Below are 19,274 nucleotides of genomic sequence, written 5' to 3'. Positions count from 1 at the left end.
CAACGCCCCTTTCAGCTGATTGGTCAACCAAAGATCAAGCCGCACCTTCAGTTCTCCTCGCATTGTGCAAACAGAATAGTATCTATCGATACATTTGTACAGATTATTAACAGAGTTTATTGCAACTACATTCAATCTCGTTCTTATTAAACAGCCAGACTAATAAATGGCTCGACACAACCCGTACCTAGAGAGAGCTTTCACATTCGCATGCCTCAGGGAGCCGCTTTCAAACAGCAGTAACGTACTGAAATGCACCTTCCTGTTTACTTTATATTTTGCGATCGTGCAAATAGTCTGTGATTAGGGAGCGGTAGTGCTGAGCGCTCAGTTTAAAATATAAGTCTGATGCTTCTGCTGCGCAACGAATCCTCCCATGTAACACACACTCGAAACACACTCTGAATGCGAGCACTTCACCAACATGCAACACACATTCAACACACGCTTAACAATGTTTTATTTTTTCTGCCAGCTAAATTTCTAAAGCAAACCAGATCATTGCGCGACTCGCAACATAAGGCGCACAGAGTAACCGTGAATGAAACCGAGTCTTTGAACAAATCGGTTGAGTGATTCACCAGCCATAGAGCCTTTGTATTATTGATTGAATCAGCGTTTCGAGCGAATCGATTGAATAAAATGACTCATTCATTAACACAGTGACTTGCTGCCACCTACTGGCAATATTTAATATTCGTTTCATCTTGTAATTCTATTTCATATTTCTGTATTCAAAGCATTTTGTATAAAAAATAAAACTAATGTCATTGCATTAGGCTAGGCTATATATTTGCTCTGCTGTGTGAATGTATTTATAGAACTCTCTCAGCATTAAATTGTGTAAATACATCTAAAAGCAACTTCAGATGCTGCATTGCCACCTCTGCAGCGCAGGATGTTGGGCTGAAACAAGTGTCAAACTATAATTTTATTGAATAAATGTAAGATTTCAAATTACAGTTTTTCTTAGTTGTTTACACACATTTTCTGAAAGCATGCCTCATATTCTCAGAACTCTACACACAAATCCAAACACAAAAAAACCACACACAATGGGCAAAACCCCTCAATTCTCCTGCAAAAGGAAACTTTACATTCAAAACAATGTTATTTATTCTCAAAATGGGATTGTTTTCAAATGACACACACAAACCATCATATATATAGACATTTATAAGACCCAGCTGAACACTGATGTGCTCAATGTTAAACACTATGATGAATGGAAAACACTTCTCCATTCATCATAATGACTTAGGCCTTTTTTTGGTTCAGTTTTACACTTACTACAGACAGTACAAACATAAGTGTGTTGCAAAATATTAGAGAATATTGTTTTTATACTCAGAACACACCAATACACAGTAAAATTGTATTTTATTTTTCCTGCAAAAACTATTTACACAGTGTACATCCCATTCCCAAACCAACACGAAGTTGCACATACACTACATACAAAACAACAGAAGAATTTACTGTATAGAGTAACAGTAAAAAATAAATTAAAAAATAAAATACCATGCTGCATCCTCTCTTCTGTTCTGTTCTGTTGCCCTTTATGCTAAAGCTCTGATAGCTAATTGTAAAACTGTGTTACGGGTGTTTGCCCTTGTGATGAGTCTGCGCATGTTAATGGCAGTGTGTTAAAAAGCAGAGAATTGTGTGTAGTGTTTTGAAAAAAAGTGTGTTCTAGAACTGCAATTTGAGTGTAAAGCAGGAACTGTGCTTGTAGTTTAGCAGAACTGGTTCAGGGAGTTGGTGAATGAGTTACATGTTGTGGTCATTGTGTCTCAAGTACCAGAATTTGTGTTTAAACAATTGACAAAAACTGCAAAAGATGGCATGCCTATATTTAATAAGATATAGCTATTTTAAAAAGCCTTATTTGACTAATTAATATAGGGCGCTAATAGGCAATAAATATAGAAATATATATTCATCTCTGGCTTTACTTTTAATGTGCTAATACATAGTTTCTTAAACATGTAAATGAACAGCAAGAGCGCATTAAACGTCTCTGTTTCTGTTCTGTTTTCAGTTAAAAAGGTGTCATTTAAGCGTATTGAGTTCATTATTTTTATAACGAACTTGATTCAATCAAGAACTTTAATAGCTCGATAAACTTTATAGCTGTTGGTAAAGCCAAAACAAACTATGTATATTAATTTTCATATTATCACTGTAAATCTGCGTTGAAATAATCTGTATTGTAAGAAGCGCTAGGCCTAGGCTATATATAAACGAAAATGACTTGACCCTTGAATCGATTCTGCTATGCGCTTAGGATTAATTAAAATTAAAGAAAAATAAAATTAATTATTAATTTACGATAATTCCGAGAGCACGTGAAGGCACCATTAGTCAATGGGCTGACTCCCTGACTACTGAACTAGGGAGCTCATTGAGACGCACCCATAGTATGTTTGCTAAGTACAGTCAAACTTCCTTATGTTTTGTTCTTTCATGCACCACTGCTCAGGCATACTTCCCATAGAGACTGTAATGTCACTGAATGTTTACGAAACTAATTGGATGATGTGGATTTTTTTTTTTAAGAGAAGGTTGGGCTGGTTCTCATGAAACACAGCTGACAAACTATTTGAGCAGCTTATTCAGCTACACCATTTTACTGTTCACTGATTTACTGAAATGGAAGGATTCCTAAGAATTATAGTCATCGCTGTCTTTGTCCTTTACATTAACGCCCAAAGTAAGTACAAAATCATTATCATAAATAGCCTTTGCCCCTCAACAAATCTTGTTACATGGAAAAAGGAGTAAAACCAATGCTCGTTGTTTTGTACAATATAACCAACAGTTATCTTTGCACATGCCAGGTGCTATAAGTACAAATGTGTTTTTGTTATTTTGTTGTTGCTGTTACTTTAGAGTTATATTTGTCAAGTAAGTGTATGAGTGATTGTATAGCTTGGTATTTTCATATACACAGAATATACAGTAGGCTATGTACATAGGTATTGTAGTGGTAACTATGTTTATACTATAAATAGCTGACAAATACTTGAATACTATACAGCTCCTGTACTATAGTTGCAAAGGTATATTTATTTAAGTAACATCTTAATATAATAATATCTCTGTCTACATGTACATATAAATATGATTATATTCCCAACAATAATAATAATAATCTGGTTTAATATGTTAGGTTATCATGAATTTGGGCTGATTGAAGCATGTGGTGACCCAGATCAGGAAGATTTCATTGTCAAATATGATGACGAACAGGTGGCACATGTGGACTTCAAAGAGCAAAGAGAAATCATCACATTACCGGACTTTGCTGGTCAAATTGAGCTTCCGCCACTGTATGAGGACGCTAAAAAAGCAGTATCTGTTTGCAGAAATCTTGGAAGTGTGTTTAAAGAGGTGTATGCCAATTCATCTGTACCACTTGGTAAGACATAAAACAGGCATAAACAACAACAACAACAACAAATATTGAAATGTTTGAAATGTCATATCATGATTAGTCATGTCTGTCTCCTCAGAATCCCCCTGGAGCTCAATTTATTCCAAAAGTGATGCACAGTTGAATGTCAAGAATACCCTGATCTGTCATGTGACTGGATTCTTCCCTCCACCGGTTAAAGTCTCGTGGACCAAGAACAATGTGAATGTGACAGATGAATCGACCATCGGCAGATATTATCCCAACAAAGATGGGACACTGAATGTATTTTCCCGACTGAGCTTCATTCCAGAGGAAGGAGACATTTACACCTGTTCTGTGGAACACAATGCCCTTCAACAACCTCAAACCAGAACATGGGGTGGGTATTCATTATTCACATTTAATTCCTTTTAAAAGCATTAAGCATTAAGCATTAAGTCCTCAAAAATTTGTGTCTGTGCAGATGTAGAGATAACGGAGCCCAGCATCGGTCCATCTGTGATCTGTGGAGTTGGTCTGGCTCTCGGGCTGCTGGGTCTGGTCACTGGAGTCTTTTTCATTGCCAAAGGAAGCAACTGCAACTAATGATACTGATACAATGACATGTAGATGTAGATGTTCTTTTGATTTGGTTCTTATGTGAAGCTGCATGTGTGCTAAAGGTACATTTTAGAATTTATTTTACTGTAAATTAACTGTAAATTCCATTGGCACTGATTTGCAAGTGAGATGATTTGATTTTGTTTTCAGCACTTTATATTGTATACACTGCAGATGAGCTTTAAAAGTCTTCATAAGACTATGTAATATTCCACTGTTGCATTTAGTGTGGTGATTATTAAATTATATATGTAGTAGCTGCATCATGGGTCATGAGAATCTACTCTTACTTTGTAATAAAAGTTGTAATTTCAACACTTGAAGTAGGTTACAATTTTAATATGTAGACTGGTACTATGAAAATGTACTTGTGACAGATATGTCAGTATTTTATTGATTTATTTTTCTCAAAAGTGGAAGTTAATTAAAAATATAAACAATTGTAATAAATAATAATCCACTCCTCATATTACGCGTGGCTGATGAAGATGTAAGGAGTATTCCAAAAAAAAACAAAAAAAAAAATCACTGTAAAAAAATCTTGGGTTATTTTATTTTTTTCATTTGGGTAGTTTTTTGTGTTTGGCTGGCAACACACATGAAGATTTTAAACCTGATTGTATTGTGTCATTATGTTTATTTAAGGCCTGGGACACACTAGATGATTTTCAAATCTTAATCGGTTTTATTACCGTGTGAGACCACAGACATAAGGGCAGTTTTAACTGATTTTTAGCATCATAATTCTCCAAATAATAATCTGTCTCAGGCCTTACCCAGCTTCAGGGTCATGCATAACAACCTAGTGTTTGTATAGTTTTGTGTAACTCAGATACTAGGTCAGACTTAACAACCCACCCAGTGTTTGGGTAGTTTTAATGTTACCCAGCTCTTGGCACAGACCTTACAACCCAGTGTTTGGATAGTTTTTGTGTATCTCAGATCCCAGGGCAGACTCAAGAACTCAGCGTTTGGATAGCCTTTGTGTTACCCAGATCCTGGGTCAGACATAACAACCCAGTGTTTGAGAGCTTTATGTGTTACCCAGATCCTGGGTCAGACATAACAACCCAGTGTTTGAGAGCTTTATGTGTTACCCAGATCCTGGGTCAGACATAACAACCCAGTGTTTGATAGCTTTTGTGTTACCCAGACCCTGGGTCAGACAGATGTAACAACCCAGTGTTTAGATAGCTTTTGTGTTACCCTGCTCCTGGGTCAGACGTAATGTTTGGATAGCTTTTGTGTTTCCCAGCTTCTGGGTCAGGCATAACAACCAAAAGTTATTTATTGCTGTATTTTTCCGACCTCTTCAGGAGAGTGCTCGGCTACGTCAATACCGGTGCATGTCTTCAGTAAAACACAGGTTTGTGTGCATTTTATGTTATCTATAAATTTGTAGTTGTTCTTTGTCGTTTAATTTTATGCAAAACAACATAAAACTCACGATGTGAGTCATCTACATGAGTGTCACGTTTCATGAGAATGTGAAGTAATAATAATAAAAAAGCTACTTAGTAAAAATTAATCAACCCATTATGCTGGTTTAAATAAACAACCCAATTTTGGTTTAAACTATTTACACCAGTGTTTTCTGAGTATTAATAAACAAAACATATAGGAAATCAAAATAGCAATGCAAATCACTTAGTGTCAACAAGAAAAGATAAGGAGTAACTGAAACACAGGGCATAAGAGGACAAACAAAGGAAACTGAAGATGAGACAGATGACAATAATTATAGAAACAAATGAGCACATAATGAGTAACAGAGAGGAAAAACAAATGAAAATGTACAGTAAGATTGTGCTGTAAACATATAGCAAAAAGACTGAAGCCTTTTTTCACTGCTTCATTCATCCTGCAGTGCAACAGCACAAATATTCTCTGAATAATAGAACTTGTTCTAGCTGGGTGCTTTATAAGTGACTTTAAGGGTTGGTTAAACAAGTGTTGTTATTATTAGAACTATGTTGTCAATCTATAGGCCTTCAGGAGAATTAGATATCATGTGCAGAGCACATTCTCCTGAATAAATATATACAGGTCCCTCTCATAAAATTAGCATATTGTGATAAAGTTCATTATTTTCCATTATGTAATGATAAAAATTAAACTTTCATATATTTTGGATTCATTGCACTACAACTGAAATATTTCAGGTCTTTTATTGTTTTAATACTGATGATTTTGGCATACTGCTCATGAAAACCCAAAATTCCTGTCTCAAACAATTAGCATATAATGAAAAGGTTCTCTAAACAAGCCATTAACCTAATCATCTGAATCAACTAATTAACTCTCAACACCTGCAAAAGATTCCTGAGGCTTTTAAAAACTCTGAGTCTGGTTCATTACTCAAAACCGCAATCATGGGTAAGACTGCCGACCTGACCGCTGTCCAGAAGGCCATCGTTGACACCCTCAAGCGAGAGGGTAAGACACAGAAATAAATGTCTGAACGAATAGGCAGTTCCCAGACTGCTGTATCAAGGCACCTCAGTGGGAAGTCTGTGGGAAGGAAAAATTGTGGCAAAAAACGCTGCACAACGAGAAGAGGTGACCAGACCCTGAGGAAGATATTGGAGAAGGACCGATTCCAGACCTTGGGGGACCTGCGGAAGCAGTGGACTGAGTCTGGAGTAGAAACATCCAGAGCCACCGTGCATAGGCGTGTGCAGGAAATGGGCTACAGGTGCCGCATTCCCCAGGTCAAGCCACTATTGGGCTACAGAGAAGCAGCACTGGACTGTTGCTCAGTGGTCCAAAGTACTTTTTTCGGATGAAAGCAAATTTTGCATGTCATTGGGAAATCAAGGTGCCAGAGTCTGGAGGAAGACTGGGGAGAAGGAAATGCCATAATGCCTGAAGTCCAGTGTCAAGTACCCACAGTCAGTGATGGTCTGGGGTATCATGTCAGCTGCTGGTTTTGGTCCACTGTGTTTTATCAAGGGCAGGGTCAATGCAGCTAGCTATCAGGACATTTTGGAGCACTTCATGCTTCCATCTTCTGAAAAGCTTTATGGAGATGAAGATTCCGTTTTTCAGCACGACCTGGCACCTGCTCACAGTGCCAAAACCACTGGTAAATGGTTTACTGACCATGGTATTACTGTGCTCAATTGGCCTGCCAACTCTCCTGACCTGAACCCCATAGAGAATCTGTGGGATATTGTGAAGAGAAAGTTGAGAGACCAAGACCCAACACTCTGGATGAGCTTAAGGCCGCTATCGAAGCATCCTGGGCCTCCATTACACCTCAGCAGTGCCACAGGCTGATCGCCTCCATGCCACGTCGCATTGAAGCAGTCATTTCTGCAAAAGGATTCCCGACCAAGTATTGTGTGCAAAACTGAACATAATTATTTGAAGGTTGACTTTTTTTGTATTAAAAACACTTTGCTTTTATTGGTCGGATGAAATATGCAAATTTTTTGAGATAGGAATTTTGGGTTCCCTATCAGGGAACTCGAGCTGCGTCGAAACGCTGTGAGAACACCTCTGCATGATTGCGTCATAAAGCGCGTGTCGAATCAGTCCAATCGGAAGACGTAATGTCATAGGCGGGTGACGTCATCGACCGGAAACTATAAAGCACCCGCAAACACAAACAGAAACCAGCTTCTTTGCCTTCAGTAAGTGAATCTTTCATATTCTGTGAATCTGTCTGTCTATTTGGTGTTTTTGTCTGTCCTTAGTAAGAAAACTAAGCAAGAATTTTCCACCTTTGTTTTATATATATATATATATATATATATATATATATATATATATATACAGTATTGTTCAAAATAATAGCAGTACAATGTGACTAACCAGAATAATCAAGGTTTTTCATATATTTTTTATTGCTACGTGGCAAACAAGTTACCAGTAGGTTCAGTAGATTCTCAGAAATCAAATGAGACCCAGCATTCATGATATGCACGCTCTTAAGGCTGTGCAATTGGGCAATTAGTTGAATTAGTTAAAAGGGGTGTGTTCAAAAAAATAGCAGTGTGGCATTCAATCACTGAGGTCATCAATTTTGTGAAGAAACAGGTGTGAATCAGGTGGCCCCTATTTAAGGATGAAGCCAACACTAGTTGAACATGCATTTGAAAGCTGAGGAAAATGGGTCTGTCAAGACATTGTTCAGAAGAACAGCGTACTTTGATTAAAAAGTTGATTAGAGAGGGGAAAACCTATAAAGAGGTGCAAAAAATGATAGGCTGTTCAGCTAAAATGATCTCCAATGCCTTAAAATGGAGAGCAAAACCAGAGAGACGTGGAAGAAAACGGAAGACAACCATCAAAATGGATAGAAGAATAACCAGAATGGCAAAGGCTCAGCCAATGATCACCTCCAGGATGATCAAAGACAGTCTGGAGTTACCTGTAAGTACTGTGACAGTTAGAAGACGTCTGTGTGAAGCTAATCTATTTTCAAGAATCCCCCGCAAAGTCCCTCTGTTAAAAAAAAGGCATGTGCAGAAGAGGTTACAATTTGCCAAAGAACACATCAACTGGCCTAAAGAGAAATGGAGGAACATTTTGTGGACTGATGAAAGTAAAATTGTTCTTTTTGGGTCCAAGGGCCACAGGCAGTTTGTGAGACGACCCCCGAACTCTGAATTCAAGCCACAGTACACAGTGAAGACAGTGAAGCATGGAGGTGCAAGCATCATGATATGGGCATGTTTCTCCTACTATGGTGTTGGGCCTATTTATTGCATACCAGGGATCATGGATCAGTTTGCATATGTTAAAATACTTGAAGAGGTCATGTTGCCCTATGCTGAAGAGGATATGCCCTTGAAATGGTTGTTTCAACAAGACAATGACCCAAAACACACTAGTAAACGGGCAAAGTCTTGGATCCAAACCAACAAAATTAATGTTATGGAGTGGCCAGCCCAATCTCCAGACCTTAATCCAATTGAGAACTTGTGGGGTGATATCAAAAATGCTGTTTCTGAAGCAAAACCAAGAAATGTGAATGAATTGTGGAATGATGTTAAAGAATCATGGAGTGGAATAACAGCTGAGAGGTGCCACAAGTTGGTTGACTCCATGCCACACAGATGTCAAGCAGTTTTAAAAAACTGTGGTCATACAACTAAATATTAGTTTAGTGATTCACAGGATTGCTAAAAAATGTTTGTACAAAATAGTTTTGAGTTTGTACAGTCAAAGGTAGACACTGCTATTTTTTTGAACACACCCCTTTCAACTAATTGCCCAATTGCACAGCCTTAAGAGCGTGCATATCATGATTGCTGGGTCTCATTTGTTTTCTGACAATCTACTGAACCTACTGGTAACTTGTTTGCCACGTAGCAATAAAAAATATACTAAAAAACTTGATTATTCTGGTTAGTCACATTGTACTGCTATTATTTTGAACAATACTGTATATAAATATAACATAAAGAGAAAAAGGATGAACACATCGAGTGAACAGCAATTCACTAGATGTGTTCATCCCTGCCCTCGTTACATCAAAAAACGGTGGGGAAACACTTTCTATGTGTGTGGTCTGTTTGGGAGCGCAGCATGCCCAAGCAGCTCTCGAGGGGGCTGTTTGTGAGCATTGCGAGCGGCTTCCACTAAGAACGCTGCGCTCCCGCCGGGCACTCTTCGAGGAGGGTGCCCCGGCTTGTTTTCCCCGCGGCTCAGTCGTGGGGTTCACAATTTGATCTCACAGAGGGGTTTGATACGAGCCCAGCCTTATCTCAGCCCTTACCTGTGAGATTCAGTGCCTCGTCTCGGGGTTTGGAAGCCCGCCCTGCGGTTTCTTTCTCCCCGGGCAAGGCACCGGTGCTCCAACTATCCAGCTCTGAGGAGGTGGATGTTGAGAGCATCGCGAGGGGATTGCCATTCTTCCCAGACCTTCACACCGAGGTGTCTAGGTCATGGAGGAAACCGGCATCATATAGAGTTTTCAGCCCACAAACATCTACATATAGTAATATATTAGGGCTGAGACAATATGGTTATGGGGCGATGCCGAAGGTCGAAAAGACGCTTGCGAGCCATCTCTCGCCTTTAGCCACATCGTCCCTTGAAGCCCCGATATTACCTACCAAGCCATTAAAAACAACTTCGGCATTGGTGGGTAAGGCGTACTCCGAGTACGAGCTCCTCACACAGGACATTACATTACATTTACATTTAATCATTTAGCAGACGCTTTTATCCAAAGCGACTTACAAAAAAGGGGAGAGCAATAGAAGCAACGAAACAAACAAGCCCAACAACCTGTAAGAGCTGTAAGAAGTCTCAATTAATTAGCACAGTACACAAGTTTTTTTTGTTTTTTTTGTTTTGTTTTTTATATATATAGCCATCTACAATAGCCACCTACAACAAAAACTCACGTACGCAAAATACAGAACACTGGATTTTGATAGCCATGATAGCTCACAGAGATAGGGCACAATAGAAGCAGAGCGTTGCGGCCCGTGCTCCCCCTCAGAGAGACTGGGAGGCGGGGCGGCGCTCGCAGACGAGGCCTTCGAGGGGTAGGGCTGATCTGAGGACAGTCATTATTGGCAAGAAGGCTTCGTCGAAGAAGTCCTGACGCAGACGGGTCAGGACGATGAGGATGTTCCCCTCCGAATGAAGTTGGTGCTAACCTCAGCACACGGTACCCGTCTTCCTTCAGTGCCCTCAGGGGGCCACGCTGCCAACCCCCGCCGCAATGCCAGGGCGCAGAGGGTCTCCGCGGGCCACCCCGCCGGTGTTCAGGTGTTCCCTGCCGGTTCGCCGCTTCAGGGCACTGCACTTGCTGCTCAAATTACACCAGAGGCCAGCCTCGAGAGGCTGGTTCCCTTAGTAGATTTTCTAGACGAGTGGAAACGTCTATCGAATATATCTCGTTGGGTCCTGCCCGATATTAGATCTGTGTCTATTAAATCGTTCTGTAGCAAAGCTCAAGTTCAAGATGCTTACACTAAGAAAGATCGTGTCACAGATCAGGTCCGAGGACTGGTTTGTCACAAGAGATCTCAAAGACGCCTATTTCCATGTTTCCATCCTTCCACATCACAGGAAGTTTCTGAGGTTTGCCTTCAGGGGAGAAGCATACCAATATCTAGTACTTCCCATCGGTCTAGCACTGTCACCCCGCACCTTCACGAAGTGTGTGGATGCAGCCCTGGAGGGCATGCCTGCAGGGCATCCGCATACTCAACTACATCGACGATTGGTTGATTTTGGCTCAATCAGAGCGGATGGCGGTTCAGCATCGAGATGTTGTCCTCACGCATGTGACGAGATAGGGGTTGAGGTTAAACACAAAGAAAAGTGTGCTTTCTCCGGCTTAGATGACCACCTTTCTAGGCGTAATATGGGACTCGATAATTATGCGGGCGCAATTATCGCCAACACGCATAACATCGATCTTATTGACGGTGAAAGAACCGAAGCTAGACCGATTTGTCACTGTAAAGCAGTTTCAGAAACTGTTAAGCCTCATGGCGGCTGCGTCCAATGTAATACCTTTTGGCCTGCCGAACATGAGGCCACTGCAGTGGTGGCTCAGAACCAGAGGGTTCTCCCCGAGGGGGAACCCGCTTCGCATGATCAAAGTCACGCGGCGATGCCTTCGTGCTCTGGTCATGTGGAAAGATCCTCGGTTTCTGTCCCAGAGACCTGTGTTAGGAGCTTATGTTCGTTGCGTCACGCTAATGACAGATGCATCTCTCACGGGGTGGGGGGTTGAGGCCAGTGGTTCACTCGAGGGTCCCGACCTGGGTTTTGGCCATTGTTCTCCAGGACCTATCTTTGGCCCCTTTCGAGCCTATTGAGGAAGTATCAGACAAGTTCCTGACACTTAAAGCTGGCCATTTCGTCTCTTAAGAGAATTGGAGACATTCAGTCCCTCTCGGTAGGGCCCTCATGTTTAGAGTTTGCACCTGGGATGGTGAAGGCCTTTCTTCACTCCAGACCGGGTTACATCCCTAAGGTCCCGACCGGCCCTAGGGGTCCTATTACTCTTCAGGCCTTCTGTCCTCCGCCCTTTGTGATGTCAGATCAGGAACAATTGAATCTGCTTTGCCCAGTTAGGGCACTAGATGCTCATGTCCACAGAGATGCCCTGTGGAGAAAGACTGACCAGTTGTTTGTCTGTTTCGGAGCCCCGAAGAGGGGTGCTCCAGTATCTAAGCAGAGAATGAGCAAGTGGGTGGTCGAGGCCATCTCGCTTGCTTATGAGGCGTCCGGACAGCCGTCTCCTTTGGCCGTCTGGGCTCATTCTACCAGGGTAATGGCTGCTTCTAAAGCACTGTTGTCGGGGGCTTCCCTCCAAGATGTCTGTAATGCGGCAGGCTGATCCTCGCCACTTAATTCGTTAGATTCTACGAACTTACGTAGCTTCGTATCTACAGTTGGGGCGCAGGTGTTGTCGTAGTCGTGAACACTGCGGTTTCACACATACGAGCACTTGGTCCTATGGCGATGTGGGTATAAGCGTTCTCACAGCGTTTCGACGCAGCTCGAGTTCCCTGATAGGGAACGTCTCGGTTACGTATGTAACCTTAGTTCCCTGAGGGGAACGAGACACTGCGTCACCCTGCCATACTCCCGACATGCCCGTGACTTACTTCAGGCTTTTCCGAAGCTAGTTTCTGTTTGTGTTCGCAGGTGCTTTATAGTTTCCGGTCTATGACGTCACCCGCCTATGAGGTTCCGTCTTCCGATTGGACTGATTCGACATGCGCTTCATGACCAATCACGCAGAGGCGTTCTCACAGCGTTTTGACGCAGCGTCTCGTTCCCCTCAGGGAACTAATGTTACATACGTATGACATACGTAAAACAAGCAAATCACTATTGTGTCAACTCTAACCAAAGCAGATCATAAACATCAGTGTAATGTTGCACGACATCAGTAAATATATAAACCAACTGCTGATGATCACTATCTTATTTTACTTGTCATTTGGTTTTACATTTTAAAAAAATGTTCAGTAACTTACCCAAATGAATACCAGCATCATCCCAGTCCACAGGTCTCATTTCGTCTGGATGAAGTTCATCACATGCACCCTCTTCCAGCTCTGTGTTGTGATTTGTCTCAGCTGTAATCGCTCCATTGTGAAAAAAAAACTTTTTTTTTGTGAAGATAAAAATATGCATGTGAAACATTCTCGTTGCAGTGGTGGCAAAACCGCCGAACTCTCTTTCTCGTATTATTATCAACAGGTGGTTGTCCTTCCATGTTGATAGATAATTATGTCCGGCATTATATTTTTTCACCAAATTAAAGATACACCTGCGACGCGTCATACCGAGGGCGTGGTTTGAGTGGGGATTAGCAAGCAAACAACACGCGCAAAAGAGGGGGCGTTTGAGGTTTGAAATCAACCACTCACAATACAGGTGGGGACGGAGGCGCACCCAATAGTAGTGTATTGTTTCATGCGCGCGAAAGTTGAAACCTCCGCATTGTTTCCGGAAGTACAGAGAACGGATAGTTGTTTTTTTGTGGTGTTTGGTTGAGGTTTGGAATCGATCGTTTTCGACAGATTTAATATGGAGAGTAAAAGGAACCTTAGTTTTTCTACTCCACTGAACAAAGGAGGACAAGCAGCCTCAAGCCCAGTTACTGTGAATGCCTTGATGAAGCAGCTGATCTCCGGCCAGAATGCTATATCTCGTCAGCTTACTACTTTAATATCTGCACAGCATGAACGGGCTGATCTTCTGCAAGAGGCTCTCCAGCGTCTTTATTCTCTCGAGCAAAGCAGCACGGACTAACTTACAGGAAGAGCCTAACAACACTGTGAAAAGATTTAAAAGGGCACGTAACGTGAGGTAAGTTCAGTTATTGTTATATAATGTGCCTGTAAACCAAAGTTGGCTTACAATTAACTTTAGCCTAATAACGTTATGTGTTTTGTCTCCAGCGGTTACTTTGATGGCCATCTTATTCAAACTTGAAAATATTGTGGTTCTTGCAGATTGTGAATCCGTTTAAACGCATTTTATTTTCAAACTTTACAGGAATCTGTAAGGTGCCTTTGTGTGAAACCCAATTCAGAGAACAGCCCACACAAATACAATCCACAAACTGGGTAAGACTGCTTATTGTATACTGTAAAGGTTAGGTTAACCTACTACTAACGTCATATGGATTTGAAATGCCAAAACTGAATTTCATTAATTATAACTGTAACTTTTCCCCCCAGAATAGTCATCACACAACCTCGCTTTGACCATTTTCCTTTGAAGAATTAAGGACAACTTTTACAGATGTTGACCCTGAATGTGTAAAAGGTAATCTTAAAGATTGTATTATTTTTTAAAGTCATTTTATATTAATATTTACCATGTGTGCTTTGTTTTGCTTACTTTTATTGGTATTACAATTATTCATGATTTATTCAGCAGGTTGCAAGACATATTGAGACACCACGGAGGAAGTATTCTGTGGCTCAGCCTGAAAACGGCCAAAAAAAGACACACTATGAAGAACATGGCAAAGAACCGTCAAAGAAAGAGAAGGGTAAGTTAAGAAACTTGCTAAGCATTTATTTTCTCTTTAGGAGATATGATTTTGTCAATATTGTAATTAAACTTGTACATTAAACCCAATACTTTGATCAAATCTGAGTGTGACATAACCATACTCTTTAGTGAATAATACAAATTGCATGTAAACTGGAGTGAAGAGTTCTGCTCATGTCATGTGAGCATCTTCCTGCGATTAAGACCGTACTCTTAGAATACATAGTTGCATTATTGTTGCACATGTAAACACAGTCTGTGTTTTAGTGGTTAAATTACTGTCATGTTTTGCAGTTGCTGGAGACCAGGTCCAGGGTTGTACAAGCTAACGCAGAAAGAGACCTGTGAGAGATCGCAACAATAGAGCAGATGTCTGATGAAGATGATGCTGTTGTTGATGGAAGGCCAGTGTGGATGGTGAGGTCTCCACCAAACAGAACTACGGTTTTCTGCGCTCTGCCAAGTGCTACGAACCAGACTAGAGGCTGACCCACGCTACACGTCACATCATCAGTGCATCATTATAATGTATTTTTACAATGCTCTTTGGAAATGTTTCCACTTATATATATTGTTTACTTAGAACATATATTATATGCATTTTTTTTCTCTTATTTCTTTACATCGCCGTCCTTTAAATGGAATTTGCTCACTTTTTTTTTCCCCCATTCATTTTATAATATGTTTACAATGCTCTTTGGGAGTTTTTTTTTTTTTTCACTTATTTTTATTGTTTACTTAGAACATCTATGTATATTATATAACCTTTTTTTATAACATTCTGGTTCTAATGTTAGAATGTTTACATTTTTGCATTGTCTCATTTTATAATGTTACATTTTAGATACACTGTGTATTTATTTCTTTATATCGCCAACTTTTAAGTATGTTGTGTTAATTTTATTTTTCATGCCTTTTTTACCCTTTCATTTTAACTTATGTTTATTTTATATAGTTATATTTATATTGTTTATTTGTTCCTTTTAAATGCCTTTATTTTTGTATTTTTTGTTCTTTACATTTTCATCCCTTTTAAATACATTTTGTTCACTTGTTTTTGTTTCTCCATTCTATTCTTTTGCTTGTTTAAAATGCTCTTGATAATGTTTTATGTACCTTAATAAATATTCCATATTTTCCTAAATTGTTTTTTGTGTGTATTTTTCCTTTGGGGGGAGAGGGGGGTGGGGTTTATGGTGTATGAGCAGTATCTGCATAGCTGACCTATAACCAATCAAATCACTAAGCTATAAGGCCTTGGGTGGGCTAAGTTTTAAAAGTAACCAATAAAATCACTTTACTGGGTTTTCAATGTGCCCTGTCCTCCAATAGCAGTTTGGGTTTTGGGAGTGGTTTTAAAAGAACAACCAATCCAGTTTGAGTTAAAGGGCCAATAAGGGGATGGGAGGCAAAGCTGCTCAGAGGTGTGAAAATGTCTCCTGAAAAAACCTGATGGGATTACTTGCCATGGCAACAAATGGCTGTAGCATGGAAGTATACGGCCACAACATACATCCGATTTGGTATCATTCCGGATGTATACGGATATATACAGATCCATGGAATTTGACCTATCCGGCCAGTATACTCCCGGATTCTTCCGAATTTCAGCAGTGTATACAGGAGTATACGGGTCCGGATACACCTTTTTTCATGCAGTGTACGTAACCGAGATGTTTTCATGAGCTGTATGCCAAAATCATCAGTATTAAAACAATAAAATACCTTAAATATTTCAGTTGGTGTGCAATTAATCTAAAATATATGAAAGTTAAATTTTTATCATTACATTATGGAAAATAATGAACTTTATCACAATATGCTAATGTTTTGAAAAGGACCTGTATAAGCTTGATATAAAAACTATTATTGGTGGGTTTTCCAGTGCTGCAAAAAATTTGTGTTAAAAGTATTGGGGCAAGAACTAAACATTCCATATTTTAGACATACCTTTCTGAATTATTTTTGACTGAGAGGGTTACCTAAAATCTCATGTGAGTTCTGAGTTGGAAAATCCTACATAACAAAAAAGCATTTTAATGAATGAACAATCACTTTATGAACAATGCCCAGTTGTCAGCAAATATCCAGAACTTTCACTTCAGTTTTTTTGTCATGCAGCTCTTGTGAAAAATGCCCCAGTGTAAGTTACTCAATCACATGATGTTTTGTGGGTCAAGCTTGATTTTCCAGTTTGATGAGTTGCGATGCCAAACTGGGCTGGCATCATTTAAGACATTTACTGTAACTGCTTTAGGGCTCATTCCATCTTTATGCCAGTAAAACAACACTGGATGCAAAATGCGATATGATCTTGTGATACACCTGGCCTTGTTGTTGCTTATTTTGTTTGAAACAGGTAAGCAATAATCTGACTTTAAGATTCAACAGTTCTGTGTTTAATTACTTTGTATTAAAAATGCCATTTAAATTGAAATATTACTGCATCAGTACTGTTATTATTAAACTGTCAAAAGGTTTGTTGGCTGCTTTTTGTTTTAGTTCATGGACATTATGGATTCATCCTAATTCTCTGTCGTGTACTTGGTTCTCTACAAAATGTTGAGGTCATCTACTCAATATATTATGATAAAACTGAATTGCTGAGATTTAACAGTACTGAAAATAAAGTTGCTGCATACACTGAATATGCAATGAAATGGGCAGATGATTTTAATAAAAAACCTGAGTGGCTACACAAGGAGGCAGAAAAAATGATTGCGGATTGCAAGCTCTTTGGTCATTCCCTCCCTATGGAAGAAATAACAGGTGAGATGCATTGAACGTTAAAAACTTTTTGAAACCACACATGTGAATCAAAACACAAAATTAACCTCATCATGTCTACAGTAAAACCAGAAGTCATCGTCCGGTCAGTAAGAAAGGCTAGTGGTAAAAGTCCAGCCATGTTGATCTGCAGTGCCTATGACTTCTACCCCAAACCCATCAAACTGACGTGGATGAGAGATGATAAAGAGGTGACAGCTGATGTGACCTCCACTGAGGAGCTGGCTGATGGAGACTGGTTCTACCAGATCCACTCCCATCTGGAATACTTTCCCAAACCTGGAGAGAAGATCTCCTGTGTGGTGGAGCACGCCAGCTTAAATAGACCCATGGTCTATCACTGGGGTAAGATCTGAGTTGATAGTATAAAATACACTGAGACTGATGACCGCAGAAACCAAACTATAGTTTCTACCATGTCTGGTTGTTCCCTTATTGTTTTCATGTGAACAAGAGGAAACCATTGTTTGCTTCCTAAATAATTTAACCAACCACAGAGGACTCTTGTTCAGGACAGCATCACTATTATAGTTTTTTCTTTTAATCTTTTGAACTTATTCTTAGTAGAATTCCTAAAACCATATAGTGATAAAACTACATAGACGATAATAAAAATAAAACATTTGTTAAGTAATTCTTATTTAATGAAACTCTCAAGTGATTCATTGGGTTGCAGGTTATCAATTGCAATTGTATCTCAAGGCTAAGCTGACACAATGTGTGCAACTTCATTGCATGACAAACCATGGGATATTTCAGCACAAATCTATTTTATTTTACAGATTCATCTCTGTCAGAGTCTGACAGGAATAAGATGATAACTGGTGCTGCAGGGGTGGTTTTGGGGGTGATTATGGCAGCAGGAGGGCTGATCTACTACAAAAGAAAACACACAGGTTGGTGTACAGACACACTCACATATAATTTTTCAAAACAAAATTGCAATAAGGCATTGGAAATTTCATGGTTTCTCCATTTTTATTATTTTTTAAAATACTTTTATGTTCCTTCATTTACTAGCACACGTCATATCAGCTGGAAGTCAATACATTAGATGCTCTGAACCTCTGCAGACACTCAGCAGCACTTAACAGTGAACATTGAGTAACAGACTGTATACCAGCTTATAAAAGACACTGAAACCTTTCATAAAATCTTCAGAGACACTAACCACAACCAGTTCGACTGCAATGTCGATGTACAACTGTTTTATTGATTGACCAAAGAGAGGGAAGTTCTCCTCTGTGGTTTGTTTTGCACCTTTTTTTGTTTTTGTTTTTTGTAAAGGTTTTTTAAATGAATCCATGTTTTGTGTTGATTTATTCTCAGTGAAGATAAGCTGACAAATATGGATTTTCCAGTTGGATATTCATGGATAAAAGTAGGCTCTATTGTAAAAAAAAAAAAAATTAAGTGCACCACCAATGACAGCTGAAGAAAATTTTAGTCAATCATGTTACATAAATATAAAGTATATTTAATTCTGAGTACATATTATGAATATACTTTGTGTAATATTTGCAACAATATTTTACCAGTAAGATGGTGACAATGGTGATGGTTTTTGGTTTCATTTAAATTTACAAATGTTACGATATGACAGTGAGTTGAAATTACTGATAGATACAATAGAATAGCCATGTTTAGCACGAGGAAGTGTGGCAGAGTAAATTCCTGACCTCTGTAATAGTCCTTTAGCATATTATTTCACCAGAAACAAAAAACAACAACGAGGAAGTAAAAACAAAATAAATATCAAGCAGAACAGAATAGCAAAGGTACAGTTAGATAACATCTTATATAAAATTTAGGACTTACTGCTGATGCTAACTTGCCAAACCTTCACACTGTGGTAATCAGTTGTTATTCCTTTTATTGTCCTGGTAGCAGTATATACAAGTAACAGACTATATAGAGTTCGAACAAGAGAGTGATAGAGAGCTGTAATAAATGATCTAGGGGGTATTTTGAGCTGAAA

The 19,274-nt window shown here is 39.4% G+C and overlaps 2 protein-coding genes and 1 long non-coding RNA gene across 3 annotated transcripts; all 3 read left to right on the top strand.

Moving 5' to 3' along the window:
• Positions 1-2,600: 2,600 nt before the first annotated feature.
• On the top strand, positions 2,601-4,429 carry LOC137038677 (H-2 class II histocompatibility antigen, A-U alpha chain-like). Its single transcript, XM_067413468.1, has 4 exons — positions 2,601-2,713; positions 3,173-3,421; positions 3,516-3,797; positions 3,882-4,429. The coding sequence occupies exons 1-4, from the start codon at positions 2,653-2,655 to the stop codon at positions 4,001-4,003; spliced, it is 714 nt and encodes a 237-aa protein (XP_067269569.1). The 5' UTR covers positions 2,601-2,652; the 3' UTR covers positions 4,004-4,429.
• Positions 4,430-14,187: 9,758 nt separating this feature from the next.
• LOC137038141 (uncharacterized) lies at positions 14,188-16,163 on the top strand. Its single transcript, XR_010897395.1, has 3 exons — positions 14,188-14,278; positions 14,390-14,507; positions 14,804-16,163. It is a non-coding gene; the product is annotated as an uncharacterized lncRNA (long non-coding RNA).
• Positions 16,164-16,757: 594 nt separating this feature from the next.
• LOC137038673 (rano class II histocompatibility antigen, A beta chain-like) lies at positions 16,758-18,629 on the top strand. The gene is made up of 5 exons (XM_067413463.1): positions 16,758-16,868; positions 17,012-17,278; positions 17,360-17,641; positions 18,079-18,192; positions 18,317-18,629. Exons 1-5 carry the CDS (start codon positions 16,811-16,813, stop codon positions 18,385-18,387), a joined length of 792 nt encoding a protein of 263 aa, XP_067269564.1. The 5' UTR covers positions 16,758-16,810; the 3' UTR covers positions 18,388-18,629.
• Positions 18,630-19,274: the final 645 nt, after the last annotated feature.

This window comes from Pseudorasbora parva, chromosome 13 (assembly GCF_024679245.1).
Source record: "Pseudorasbora parva isolate DD20220531a chromosome 13, ASM2467924v1, whole genome shotgun sequence".
NCBI lineage: Eukaryota > Metazoa > Chordata > Actinopteri > Cypriniformes > Gobionidae > Pseudorasbora > Pseudorasbora parva.
The sequence above is the reverse complement of the archived record's forward strand: the minus strand, read 5'-3'. Positions and strand labels throughout refer to the sequence as shown.